This window comes from Lycorma delicatula, chromosome 1 (genome assembly GCF_047948215.1).
Source record: "Lycorma delicatula isolate Av1 chromosome 1, ASM4794821v1, whole genome shotgun sequence".
NCBI lineage: Eukaryota > Metazoa > Arthropoda > Insecta > Hemiptera > Fulgoridae > Lycorma > Lycorma delicatula.
Genome location: NC_134455.1, coordinates 203,122,256 through 203,137,041, shown reverse-complemented (window position 1 = coordinate 203,137,041; position 14,786 = coordinate 203,122,256). Strand labels below are relative to the sequence as shown.

The window sequence follows — 14,786 nt, the reverse complement described above, 5'->3', positions numbered from 1 at the left end:
ATTTTTATAAATAAAAACCAATGAATCATATTTCAGAATCTGGGTGAATCAATAAATGATTAACAAAGAAAGACAACTGCAATATAATATTGGCAATCTTGTAACAGAAATTATTTGTAATTTAATTAAAAATATTATCACATATTGATAATTGGTATTGATACCATAGGTATCATTGGTATTGATCATATACAAGGATTAACTGATCTTTTACCATTGCTAGAACAACTGAACAAGCTACTTTTTTTTTAGTAACTTCAAGACTGTTATACAGTAAAATTTGAAAATTAAGTGGTTTTAAAAATATAAGGTAGTCAACAAATACAAACCATTCACTAAACAAACCAAATAAACCAATGGAGAATTTAATTTAACAAAAAAAATTAAAGATTCAAAAATGAAAGTGACTCAAAACCAAATTGAGGTGGCAATGCTATTAGTTTATTAATGAATTCAAAGCAGACTAAACAATTTCAGCAAGATAATCTAAACAATGAAATATAAAACGAAAAATAAATGTAATATAAACCTGAATAAAATACCTACATTTGAATTTAAAACACAAATTCATAAAAACTGATCTGTAAGATATAAACTCGTAGTTGAGTTTAAACATGATTACCCATTACTCTTTCCTTAACTTCTCACATATATATTTATTAACATTAAGTTCACAATTATTATTTTTTTATTGTTACAACTATCACATAATACGATTAATAATTCACAAAAACATTTATCTAATTTAAACAACCGAGAAATATGATATCAAAATCTACATTATATTCATTAAAAACTTTCAACTGGATTAAAAATATTCTTAACACAATTGACATTTTTAAGTACATTACTATTATTATTTATTATTTAGCTAAATTGACAGTGCCAGTAAAATCAGAAATTGACTTCGGGCTTTATTACATTTCATTAATATTATTATTATAACATTTCAACATTTGTGCATTTGTGATAAAACACAAAATATGTACTTAAGAAATCTTTTATTCTTAACTAAGCAAACTATCAGTTACTTTTTTGTACTTTAAGTAAATAAAAAGTAGTAACACTTAAATAATAAAAGTAACACCGAAAGGGATTCAACAAAAATATGTTTACATAAAAAGAGAAACAAAACTATCTGTAATGTAGGGCAAAGATTCTGAAATTATTAAAAAAACAAAAAATTCTGAACATAGTTTATGAAATAAAATTTACCCTTACAGTCATCACATTTCAATCATGTCAAAAAAGTAAAAAGAATAAGAGAATATGTTTAACAACAATTCTCTTATAATAAATACTGTGACTATGCAGTGAAGTGCATGCACATGTGCAACACAAAAAATGAAAAACACAGAACTGCCAAGCAGTTAATACAAATAAATAAAAAATTAACAATAAACACTTCAATAAAGAAAAACATCCTTTCCAACCTCCAATCATAATGATGTACGGACTAGGGGCCCCTACATATGTAATGATACTTAAAAGTAAATATAAAATTTCTAATAATCATGTATGAAATTATTATTTCTATTGATCTTATGCAATAAACAATGCATTGAATGCACTTCAAAGATTTCTTCTTTTAAAACAAGAATAAGCGGCAATTCCTATTTTATGGACGTGAAATTATACGAGACAAATGTATCAACCATACATATTTATTAATCAAACAATCTTGTTAAAAGCACTCCATTTATTCTTAACACAGAAAACCCTCAAGAACTGGAAAAAAATGTTGATTTCATTTTCCACTAAATGGAGGGTGCTCCACAAAATTTATTTCAATATAGAGATAAGAAAAATGCAATTTTTCAAAATGACACATCAATTTAAAAAACTAAACATTAAATATAAAAAAGGGAACATTTTAAAATTATTAGATTACACATGAAATTTTTGGGAAAAATTTGTTTTTTTGTGCCATGAATTGAGAAACTGAATACAAACTATGTATTTATATTGGAAAGTAACCTTTCATTTTCACAAATAAAAGGACAAATTTTTAAGTCATAATTAATTGCTTATAAGGTAATCGTTAACATCTGACTTATTTTTTTGAATAAGAATTATAACTTTACTTGCAACAAGTGAAATGATTGCGAGCCAGTTAAATAACAGTACCTGGTGAGGAAAAACATACTTTCAATTATTCCAACTAAGTACATATGTCCACATAAGAAAATTATAACCAAAAAGCATTAATTTTTTAAGTAATTAAAATTTTTGTCATTCTAGAGATTGTAAGGGCCATAAATTAATTTAGGAAATTTAAGTTAACTACTGAAACATCAGATAAAAGAAAGTTCCAGGTAGTGGATTTCTTCAGTACACAAACTTATTTTCACAGATATCCACTTTTCAATAATCATGAGAAAATCTTCAAAAAAATCAGATCTTTTAACAATATTTATTTTTCAATTATAGATTACAGAAAAGTGACTCAGTGAATAATTTCTTTAATTCTTTATAAGCTTATAAGCTAAGCTTCTGTTTATTTTCTCAGAATTTTAGAAAATGTTTTATCATTTGATGAAAGTGTTGAGAATGATAATTGTTTTCGAAAAAATACAATAATCTATTTTACAGAACATTTTATAATGAACAGTATTTATTCTTTAAAATAAACAGGGACTGCATAAACAGTCTTTTACAAGATAAATTAATAAATGTGAAGGATAATAGGGTTATTTAGTTACTAATTCATATTTTTCCATTTTGGAATGACTTGACAAAGTTTAAAGGCTACAATATATAATTCTTTTTTATATTACACCTCTTGAAAATTGCTGTTAAAAGAAACTGAGTTCAAAAGGTTTTGCTAATTCATGTGCTTGTACCATTTCATCTTTGGAAAAAAAGGAATTTTATATACTTTCAAAGTTAAAAGTGAAAATCTAAACAAATTAGAAATTTATAATAATAATAATAATAATTACAATAAGTTAATTTAATTTATAAAATTATACTTAAGATTAAAAAAGTTATCAACAAGAAGTGACTATTAATCTGATAATCTGTTTCTTGATTTTTATTCAATACCAATAACAGAATCATATAAATCTGTAACCAAATGCAAACATCTCAGAAGTTAACAAAACCTTTACATATGCAATCATTTGAACTAAAAAATAAAACAGAATATGAAATTGCAGACATTAATTTATAAAAAAATTATTTTTTCAAATATAAATAGGGATCAAAAAGCAACTTAATTGATAATAATTCATGCAAAAGAAGTTGCAGGTGGAATCAAAACAGTGAGTTTCTGATTAAAACAAATTATGAAAACTTGCCATCTTCTTATCAAGAGATGAGTTGAAAGCTGAAGTGAATTTTGTAGGAAACAAATTGGTACCAAATTTTCCAATAAAATAACAAAAAACAAAATAATGATGATAATTTTTTACCCTGTATATTTATTACATTGGATACTGCGTTGATGATGAAGAAATTCACCATATCATTCGCAGTACACACATTCACTTTTAAATCTGATATATATCTGCTGTACCTCACTCCCTAAAACTCCTACAATTTCAATGAATTCACATAAAAAACCATAAAAACATTACCCAAAGATAAAAAATAAGATGAAATCAACAGTTTCTAAACAGTATTAAAAGATATGACAAAATTAAACCCCAATTAACAGCAATGCTTTAACTACCAAAAAATTAATACGGAAGAAAACTCCTTTTAAAGCGATAGATATACAATGAATAAAAATACATGTACACAGCCAAATACATAAAAAAATGAAAAGTATAAATATTTTTTTGTTAACATGTTACAAGGTATGAAATAAATAGTTTTTCTTAATTAGTCCACTGGATAGTATAGCAATATTTAATTAAAAATTAAGTAAAAGATAAAAATGTAACAGAAACTTAATAAGAGATGCTAATTCAAAAGTTAAGATGAAACAGTGATGAAGTATTGAACTGCAAGAATTTTTCTAATAATTAGTTTAACTTAAACAGTGCAAAAAAAGTTTTTTCACACTGAATACATTTGACAATAATTAAAGATTTTATTCTCACTAAATAATATACAAATAACATGTTACATAAGAATATTCCAAAAATACTATCACATTATATTAACAAGACTGTTCCAAAGACTACAAAATTTGCTATTATAAAATTTCACATTTATGTTCTGTCTCTGAAAATCAATATTCATATTTGCAAAAAAGTAGCTTAAAAAATTGACTACATCTTTAAGAAATTTCCTTATCATGACATAAAAATGTTAAGTATTTAACATTTGTCTTTAGATAACATTGTCATGTCTGACAATGTTATCTAAACAATGTTCAATGTTTGTCAACATTGAAACTGACAAACAAGCATACAATACAGACACACAATGTTGTCTAAAGACAAATGTTAAATATTTAACATTTTTATGTCACAATAAGGAGTTAATTTCTTAAGGATGTAGTCACTTTTTATTAAGTAAGTTTTTTATTATAAGTTCATAAAACAAATGCTCAAAAATAAAATAATAGCTATAGATTAAAGCGCACAGAACTAAAATTACAAAGCAGTTCTTAAGATTTTTTCTTTACTGTTTTATAACCATCAAATGACAAATAATATGTCTAATATACATCTTCAATTTCCAAATTTGTTATAAACATTACACTTAAATTCCAACTCAAATTTTAAATAAATAATAGTTTCCACATAATTACTTATATTTCATTTAACCAACAACTTTAAAGTAAAGGAAACTAATTAATTAAAAAATCATTCATAGTAATTACCAAGTACCTTCCAACTAACTCACCTAGAAGATAAATTACCATAAAAAGTGACTATTTTTATAATTAAGTGAATACATTTTTAAAAAAATAATAAATTTAAGAATGAAAAACACCATAAGTAGTGGTTATTTTTATAATTAAATGAATACATTTATAAAGTAATAAATTTATGAATTTATTCTTAACTTTATAAATATATTCTCTCCTAAATAAATTTCAATATAAAATTCACTGATGTACAAAAGCAGTACAGAAAAAATTAATCTAATTTTATTTCATTTCCTGCATCTTTTGTTTTACATCAAACAGTCCATACAACACAAAACTACAAAATGCCAACAGAAGAAAAAATTTGTTCAAGCATAACATTTCATGTTATGAAAAAGCTATTCAAACATTTAATAGGAAAACAATTTGTAATTCAAGAATAATTTTTTCTCTCACAGAAAACCAAGGGCGATATTTTAGAAAATAATTAATAATAAATAAAATTTAATATGAAGTACAAAATTGTATGTGCACCTACTAATATGCTAGAAAGAATTAAAATGCATCATGATTCATAAACTGATAATATAGAAAACACATATATCCATGGACTTTCTTTGAATTAATTTTTTTTTAAAAGTATATATAAATAGTACAAAAATAACAGCATAATGCCAACCAAAATGCTTATAAATTTGGCTAAAATGAGGAATAGTTAATCTTAAGATAATTAGTTTTGGTATTAGCAATATTAAATTATATAATAATTTATACAAAATTTTATAATTATGTGTAAACAAAATATAAAACCAACAAATAATCTTATCTAAAAATATAAATATTGCAGTCAATGTACAATAAAAATTAATTTTAAAAGACTATTAAAAATTGATTATGACACTGATTACATAATAAAAATATTATAAATAAATAGAGAAATAACCCTGTTACTACATTGATTATCTTTATCAATAAAACCACAAAAACAATAAACTCAACAATAATAAGCAATGAACAAATTCTAGTAATAAATAATTAATAAGCGATTTGAAATAAATTATAAATTGGGATCCACAATTTTCTGTAAGTTATCACACACTTTTTTTACTAAATATTTAACTATGAAATTATTATGTACAGATTAAATAGAATTTACAAAACTAAGAAGTTCGTTAATATAAATAATGCAAAGTGCAATTTAGAACAGACTTTTAGAGTTCAGAAAAAATGTGCGCATTCATTAAAAAATATATTAATTTTCATAGACATTAAGTACATACTTTGAAATTATGCAGACACTTGATGTGAGAATTTAAAAAATAAAATCATTCTAAGTTTTTCTTCTTTTTAGCAATAGAAATTAATTTTTAATTAATTATCGATTTTAAGATTCACTAATATCTAATTTTATTAATTTAGAATATTATTAAAGCTAACATATTCAATATTATTCACTAAGTATTATGACAGATCACAGACAAAATTAATAAAATTTGTAGAAATACACATAAAAAATTAATTTTAGTTACCTGATTTTTAATTTCACTCATCTATGTTAAAAAAACACATAAAAATCCAAGACTTAAATATGAAAATAATAAACAAAAAAGTATAATTCTTAAAGCATAACAAAGTAAATCAGAAACTACTTCCTGATAATTTCTCCTTTTCTTCAAGCGTTTCTAATGTCTTAAATTATGTCTAATAACTGGAATAACTTGACTGAAAATTACTTTATTTTATATATAAGACTTTACACTTTCTCGATAACACACTTCAGAAGTCCGCTGCATTCTACTAAAGTGCAAATTTATATCAGCCTTACAACCTGCCTTATGATTTTCCTTAGTTCTCTATCAGAAGAGGCTGAGTAAAAAGATACTATTTATAATATATTACAGGGAGGCACAAGTAAAATATGACAAAAAACTTTTCCTGTTCTACAAATTTTTTATTTTTATAAAGTATAACACATTTTTTAACTTATAACAAGTTCATTATTCAATTTTTCCTAACATCATTAATCTTTTTAGAAATATTCAATAATATCATGAATTCAGAACAATTCAGATTTGACAACAAATCAATAATAATTATAATTACATTTATTTCTGTAGGAAAATTCTGTTAAAAACTAAAAAAACAGGATTGTCAACTTCATTAGTAATAAAGAATGATACCCAGATCTATCAGCAACTAGCATCAAATAAGTAATGTTTTAAAGATAAAATGTAGAATGCTAAAATTAGGCTTTGAATAATATAATTCGTGAAACAATTTCAAGATATTCAATTGCAATAAAATATTAGAAAATGCGGTTAGTCTGTTTCAAAATGAGTTTCTTTGCATCCCTACAAGTAAAATGACCATTAAAGAACCTAAACATAAGATACATTTTAAAATATGGTACTAAGACCTAAACGATATTTTCAACAGAGCTCATGACAGTTATTACAGAAAGTAAATTTGCAAGAAATAAATTTTTCTAGTAGCATGCAGAAGGTTCAACACAGTCTGTTTTCTACATTCTACATAAACATGTTACTTTTCATGATCGAATTTTGCACAAGTTTTCATTTTTAAAATACTCTTTAAAATAACTTTTCATCATATTTTAATGATATATTGACCTTTTGTAGGCAAGCCCTACTATTTAAAGGGATCAATACATTTTTTTATTCTTATTGAATATTGTAATGATTTTTTTAATTTTTTCTGTACCCTCAAAACAGAATTTACCAATGAAAAATTTTCAAAAAAAAAAAAACATAACAAAGTTATTGAAAAATAATCAGTAATTTTCTCAGCTGATAAAAAATTTACTGTAGGCATATTAAAAAAAAGTGGATTAAATTCCAAAGAATGTATTCCGCAACATTGAAAATTATTAAAAAAATTTCTCAAAAATAAAAACTAGAAAAAATGAAATTTCGGATTATTTATTTCTCTCAACTATAATATAAAAATTTAAAGGAAAATAATATAATGCCCATTTTCTCTGGTACCTCCCTTTAAAATGTGAATTCAGGGTAGCATTATGCATTCAGCATCACATTTATCTTGTCTGAATTTCTACTGAACCTTCCTCTAAAATGCTTACTGATAATTTAAAGGAAAATAATATAATGCCCATTTTCTCTGGTACCTCCCTTTAAATGTGAATTCAGGGTAGCATTAGGCATTCAGCATCACATTTATCTTGTCTGAATTTCTACTGAACCTTCCTCTAAAATGCTTACTGATAAAGCTGCTGAAATTTTAATAAGAACTCTCTACAATATTGTATTTATGAATGTTTATTTTGGACAGCAAAATATAAATTCTTAACTGCAGTGTAAACAACCTGCTTAATATTTGAAAAAAATAAGTAACAGCAATAATTCAGAACCATACATCTGAGAGGAGGTGGCTGCTTAACAAAATAAATTTTACATTATCTATTGGAATAAATCCATCAAAACGCAGCTATTCAAGAGATAATTACTAAATAAAATAGTTTTTAAATCAGGTTTTACCGCATCAACATTTTTTTATATATATAAATCTGGACAACAAAATTTCAGTTTTTGTAAACTTGTACACATAATATATACTGAATTAAAATTTACCCTGTTTTACTCCGTGATGTAACATAGAGCATTAACTAATTTTCAAATGCATCCACTGACTTTAGAATTACTTAGAATAGTAAAGTTATTAATATATATACATACATTAACATAAACACATGAGCTATTTTATACCCCTTTCGACTACTACCTCAATATACATGAAATTTGAATATAAAATTAAATGCAAGAAAAACATTTTTTCAAATAAACTCATCAACCATTTTAGTTATTTTTTTTTACAAATACACTATTTTTTTTAATTTTAAGTAATAATAAATAAATTATACAAATCATTAAATTTGCTTTTATGTATATAAATTTTCTAACAAATCTCTGAAAATTAAAATTTTATTTTCTTGTCAAAATAAAAATTTTTTGAATAATGGTACAATAATGTTTACATTATAAAAGCTTAATTTGATGATGACTATTTTGATTATGAAAATCAACTTCATGAAACTTTTTTGGAAAAAATATACTGCCATTTATTAATTTAAACAAATCTAAGAATTTGGTGTTAAAAAGGAACTTGGAATCATATGAATTAATTTTCAGAATATAAAATCATTACTATAGCAATACTTTCCTTCTATATGGAATATAAGGTTTAACCTCCTGAGGAGATTGATTCTAAAATGTGATGTACCACCACAATAAAGAATTAATAATACAATATAAAATCATAGTCATGATAACATAATATGACAGTGATCTGACCGATCAAGAAAATGAAATAAAATTTAATAAACATTTTTCTGACTTTCAATAACTACTAATTCAAGTCTAAATGTTGTTACAAAAAAATAAAATCTAGATCAAATGAATATACAGCTTATAGATATATAACATAATGTTAAATTATGAGACAAAAAAAATTGTGTCCCGAGAGTTACAAAATAAAATAGGAGAAAACAGTATGATCAGTGAAAAATTGAAATATTCAGAACATGAAAATATGTTTACTAAAGCCATCTATGTTTGATAAAATATGTCAGTTGTAAAGTATGAAATTGGTTTCTATGTAATTGAAGAGATGGATCACATTACGTAATAGTTCAATTTATCAACAACTCCTCACTTTGAAATTATCACACTCAGGACTTAAAGAAGCATTTCTTTTTAAGTTAATGGGTACTTCTATGGTTTACAATACCAGTGCTCACTGACTGTCATAACCTTTATGTTCTTTTGTAAAATATAAATTAAGTTATGTGTGACATGGAATGCTGAACTAGCAGATACCATTTCAAACTGCAGCTGAGTATACAGACCCTCTTTTTGTGTCTACAGAAGCAGTACAAAGCCAAACTAGTGTCCAAGATAAATATTAGATAAAGCTAAGCCTCCTAATTCACACAAAACCTCACACAGTTATTCCTAAAACTGCAGCAATAGACTACAAAAGTTTGAGAATAAGCATGTTACCAAGATAGAAAATGGTCCCTTTCCAAAAGCTTAAATCAAATGGTACTATGGAATATAACTGTAACAATGGCAATGGCAGCAAATTATTCTTTTAAGATTAACCATTCCTGAGTCAGTGTGTTCATTAAAGCCCAACAAATATTCTTTTAAAAAATATTTTAATTAAAACAAGCAATGTGTTAAAAGCACTAACTGTCCACAGTTACCAAAACCTTTAATACTGATTTCTACTACATTTATATACAAATAAAACATTAAAAGCATAAAAAACAGCTTGATATAAAAAACAGTACAAAAAACTAAATAAAAAAATATCTATAAATCTACTGATGTTCAGTTTCAGTAAACAACTCACACAATTTTTAAAGTATGAAGTAAACCAGCATAATCAAGTGTTCTGACACTCATTTAAGAATCACAGACAGTTAAGTACTTACTATAATCAACCTGCATTACAAATAACATCAATATACGATATACTTCTGTAAGTGGAGTTTAATTATCAATTTAATTTTCTCAGAGTATGATAAAAAAAGCACAACTTTCAGTTTTTAATAACTAAAGATTTATAATGAATTACTAACACAATAGCTGGTGAACTGTTTTTAACAGCAAAAATGAAAAAAATATAGAAAGTTTTAAATTATTTTCAGCTAGTAAAATTTTCCAACAAAGTCTTTGAATATTCACTTCTTACAGTGCTATGAGGGTTATCAGAAAGCATCATCTTATGAACTTCAATAATTGTCATTTTGTTTATGTGCAGTGCCATCATTCATGAAAGTGTAAGTCAAATTTTCCATCGACTGTAAAATCAGGTCAGTAACTTTATCTTTTGAATGCTACGAAAATACAGAATACTTATAAATTTACAGCAAAATATTTAAGTACAAGTCACTATGTGATAAGTAATAGCACTTTCAGAAAAAGATCCAGATGTTAAATAAAGGAGAAAATGGAAGATGAAACTCAAGTGAACTGTCTTCAGTAAAAGTTGTTTGACACATAAAATCAACAAAACAGTTTATATGAATCAATATTTCATAATTTCTGTGCTCTTCTCTGAATTTCCTGAAATTTCACAATCTATGCTGTATAAATAATATTATCATATATCACTTGAACTATCAAAAAATTTATATACTTGGGTTTCCACAGAAAAAAACCCAAGAGAACATACATTTTTGTTTTGAAATTTTTGGTGCAATACCAGGAGGAAGACGGTCATGAAATGCTGAGCCCTTTTATAACAAGAAATGAGACTTGGATTTTGCACATCTGAATTAAAAAAAAAAAAAATTCTTACTTTTTTATTGATTACATGTTGCCTATCAGCTTCTACCTTTTTCTAGACCTTAATATATTCTTCATTGGTCACTGTTATGATGATGATAAAACTGTACAATGAAATTACAAACCAGTAATGTCACAGATTTCTACACGACATAAAGCTTATGTTCTGCTTCATTATGAGTTTCAAAAATTATGGGGACTTTATTGAAAAAAAGTTGGAAGTTCATAATATTTGATAAAAATATGATTTTTTGTTCCTTTTTAATGATCTAATCAGGAGTAATGATTGAATCAATGGACAACCTTTCAGGACAGCCTTCAAAATATCCCCATAATTTATTAGTAAAAAGTTTAATGATGCGAAGACAAAGTAAGAATTTTTCAGAAAATGCCAGCTTTTGCTGATGTTATCTATATCATGCAGTGTAGAGTTAATATAAAAATATATTTACTTTTGATATTTCTGATTTAAGAATTTCACTCCAAATACTGAATTCTTATTGTATGGCAGTCCACATTAAAGTGGTCAAACTATACTTATTAAATGAATTAATTATCTGAATTTCAACAAGTTTAGAAGGCAAGAGCGAGGCATAAAGAGCAGAATTTTATAAAAATTATGCTCTTTAAAACAGTTGAAAATAAAGTACATAATTACCATGAATTCCATAATGCTTTTAAAAGCCAAAACAACAAAAAATACATAAACAACAAAGTGCAATAAATACATTTAAGAGATTTACAAAAAATCTTAGAAGTTATGATGACTTATTTAAGACAGCCTAAATCCTGTTATTTTACTAACACTAATACAAAAAAAGACTAATCATCACATTATAACTTTCACAGCATAACAAACAAATATCTATTTGATGGCTACACTTATGAAGCAAGAAATGTAAAACAAATAATCTGTAAATTCTGGGTTAATGCGTAAATAAATGTTTATTCTGCTGATCAATAATTCAATAGTAAGGAGTTTTTCAAAGAATTAAAAACATGTAGAAATGAAAAAAATCATTAGGAAATCTTCATAACACATCAATTATAAAATCGAAAATTATAAAACACTGTTTAAAAAAGTAATAAATGGATTTAAACAATCAAAAAAAAAAACTAATAATACAGCAGACTTTCTAAACTGTTTCTCCATTCCATTAATACACTGGTTCTTGTGAAATCTGACACAAATGGACAAATTACATTTTGTAATAAATTATGAGTTACAATTACATATGTCATTATAATACAACTGGTAAACAGAATATGAAGTCAGTAGCCACATAGCCTCTTCCTTCTTCAATTTTACTAATAGTACCGTATGAATAAATTCAAAGCTGATCTACTTTCAAGTGAAGAAGAATCCATATTTTAAAATATCAAAACAAAAACATTGGCTCTATCCAATTGTGTTATTAAAAGGACTATGAATTAAAAACAACTTTCAATGTCCAACAAAGACAGATCACAACTCAATAAACTATACAAAGATTTATAATGGTATAGAATTGTGTTTTTTTACTTATGTTTCTTTTATTTTACTTTGGGTTTTTCCTTGCATATGAACAACCAATTTATTTATTAAGTGATACAGTATTATTTGTGTCAAACTCAGTTTAAAAGAATATCTGCTGTATAATAAAAGGATAAATTAAACTTTCAGGACTTCACATTACAAATGCAAATGTAAACATGCTGTTGCATGAATAAAAAAAAAACTCTGACCAAATATATAAACAGTAAAGAGAATAATTAAATTTTAATAAACTCTTCTCAAATGTAACCATCATTCATTTTTAAGTTTATCACAATGTAGCCATCAACATTAATGCTACACTATATTATGTTAATATGATATGGATACAGTTTCACAATAATATAAAATTTACATTAACTCATTTAATATATATATATATTCATAAATGTATCACACAATTTAGTAATGTAATTAACAATAAAATAATAATAAATGTTACACAAATAAATATATACATAGATCTACATGATTCTACCACACAGGCCGACAGATCAACGTCATACTGAACGATACTGAGAACTTGAGAGATACTAACAGTGAGAGACATGTGATATGAGTGTCTACACTACAGCAGTCCTATCTCCCTCAGTGCACCCTCCACTGCCTCATCCTAGAACCAACATATACAACACACTCTGGAGGTGACCCAACTAACTAAAATAAATATTAACCTATAATAAAATTAAAACCATCACCATAATATACTAATAACATAACCTTAAATAAGCACAACATTATATTTGCATAAACATTCAGTGCTTATAACTACAGTAATATCGAATGGTTTTTTATATTAAAAATTTCTTTAAATTCTTATACTTCTATTTTAATGGTATGTCTATTGGGTAATATCAGTATTATTTACTACACATTAATTTGACGAGTCAAGTTTTAATATTTTTTTGTAATGAAGCTAAAATTAAAATAAAAAAATAAAATGAACCATAAAATAAAAGAATTAATATAAAATCCAGTAAGTTTATTGACAAAGAATTAAACAATTAAAATAAATTGGTTTTTAATCAACACCAATTAACTGTGGTTTTAAATATAGACACTAAATATAGACAAGAATAAACAGCCATTCATAGTAGGAATTTAAAATGTGCAGAGAAATCATAAAAATATCTTAGGGAAAAATATGCCATGCAGTAAAACCAAAGGATGAAATCTTTTGAAAGAACAGAATATAGCACAAAAGATGTGATAAGATTCAACTAAACATTGCCCTTTTAAAATTCATAAATGGATAACATAATCATTAATATAATATATCATGTCATTATTTTAACAATAACAACCAGAAAAACATATTCACAGAAAATATCTTGTTTGAAAAAAAAAAGATTTCAGGACTCATATATATTACTTAGAAAAATAGTTTGTGCAAAAGTTATTTTGCAAGAAATAAATAAAATATAAAAATACTACCAACTAAAATATTAAAATACAATGATTAAAAAAAAAAATGTATATATAGATAGATATAAAAATCACAAAATATTCATTAATAATAATAAGAATTTTCTTTAATTTCTATAATTTTTCAATGGGCAAGATTAGCCAACTTCTTGAGAAAATGTACACACTATTATAAAATGCTGTTAAAACAGTACTACCTCCAACAGCATCAGTATTTCTAATGAAGCATCTATTCACGTGAATATGTATTTAATACAAATCATTATAAATTTCAAAATAAAATTAAACTAAATGTGAATTAATTTAATAAAAAATAATTAAGTCACACATGCACTAACATTATACATGGTGATAAAAATAAGATGCTGAGAATGTCAGTCGTCAGTCCTCTTCTCCCAACTCAAAAGTATCATCATTCAGCTCATATACTTTTTTTTAGTGCATCATTATTTACAAGCTTTTAAACATGAATTTATAAAGCAAAAAGGAAGGAGCAAGAGAGATGCATTTCTTGCAGAAATAAACAAATAATCAATTCTGACACTAATTTTAAAAAAATAATTCAAAAATAAAACTTTATTAAAATGTTTTTAGTTACAACCATTAATATAAAATAAGTTAATATAATTTTAGTTGTCATTTGGAGTATAAGTAATAAAAACACAACATCAAATTAACCACAACAAAATAAATTTTATCAGTTAATCAAGAAATTAAAAAATCTGTCAAATAAACA

General features: G+C 24.9%; 1 protein-coding gene across 4 annotated transcripts in view; it reads right to left on the bottom strand.

Annotated features, from left to right (window-relative positions):
• The window catches only part of AP-1sigma (AP-1 complex subunit sigma-2), a 111,696-nt gene that overhangs the window by 38,504 nt on the left and 58,406 nt on the right, over window positions 1-14,786 (bottom strand). The window contains exon 5 of one of the 4 annotated variants that reach the window (XM_075370739.1): window positions 13,164-13,238. The exons of the other annotated variants lie outside the window; for them this stretch is intronic. Within the exon in view, the coding sequence (XP_075226854.1) occupies window positions 13,194-13,238 (45 nt within the window). The 3' untranslated portion in view covers window positions 13,164-13,193. The remainder of the gene's footprint in view (window positions 1-13,163; window positions 13,239-14,786) is intronic. 4 annotated transcript variants of the gene reach the window in all.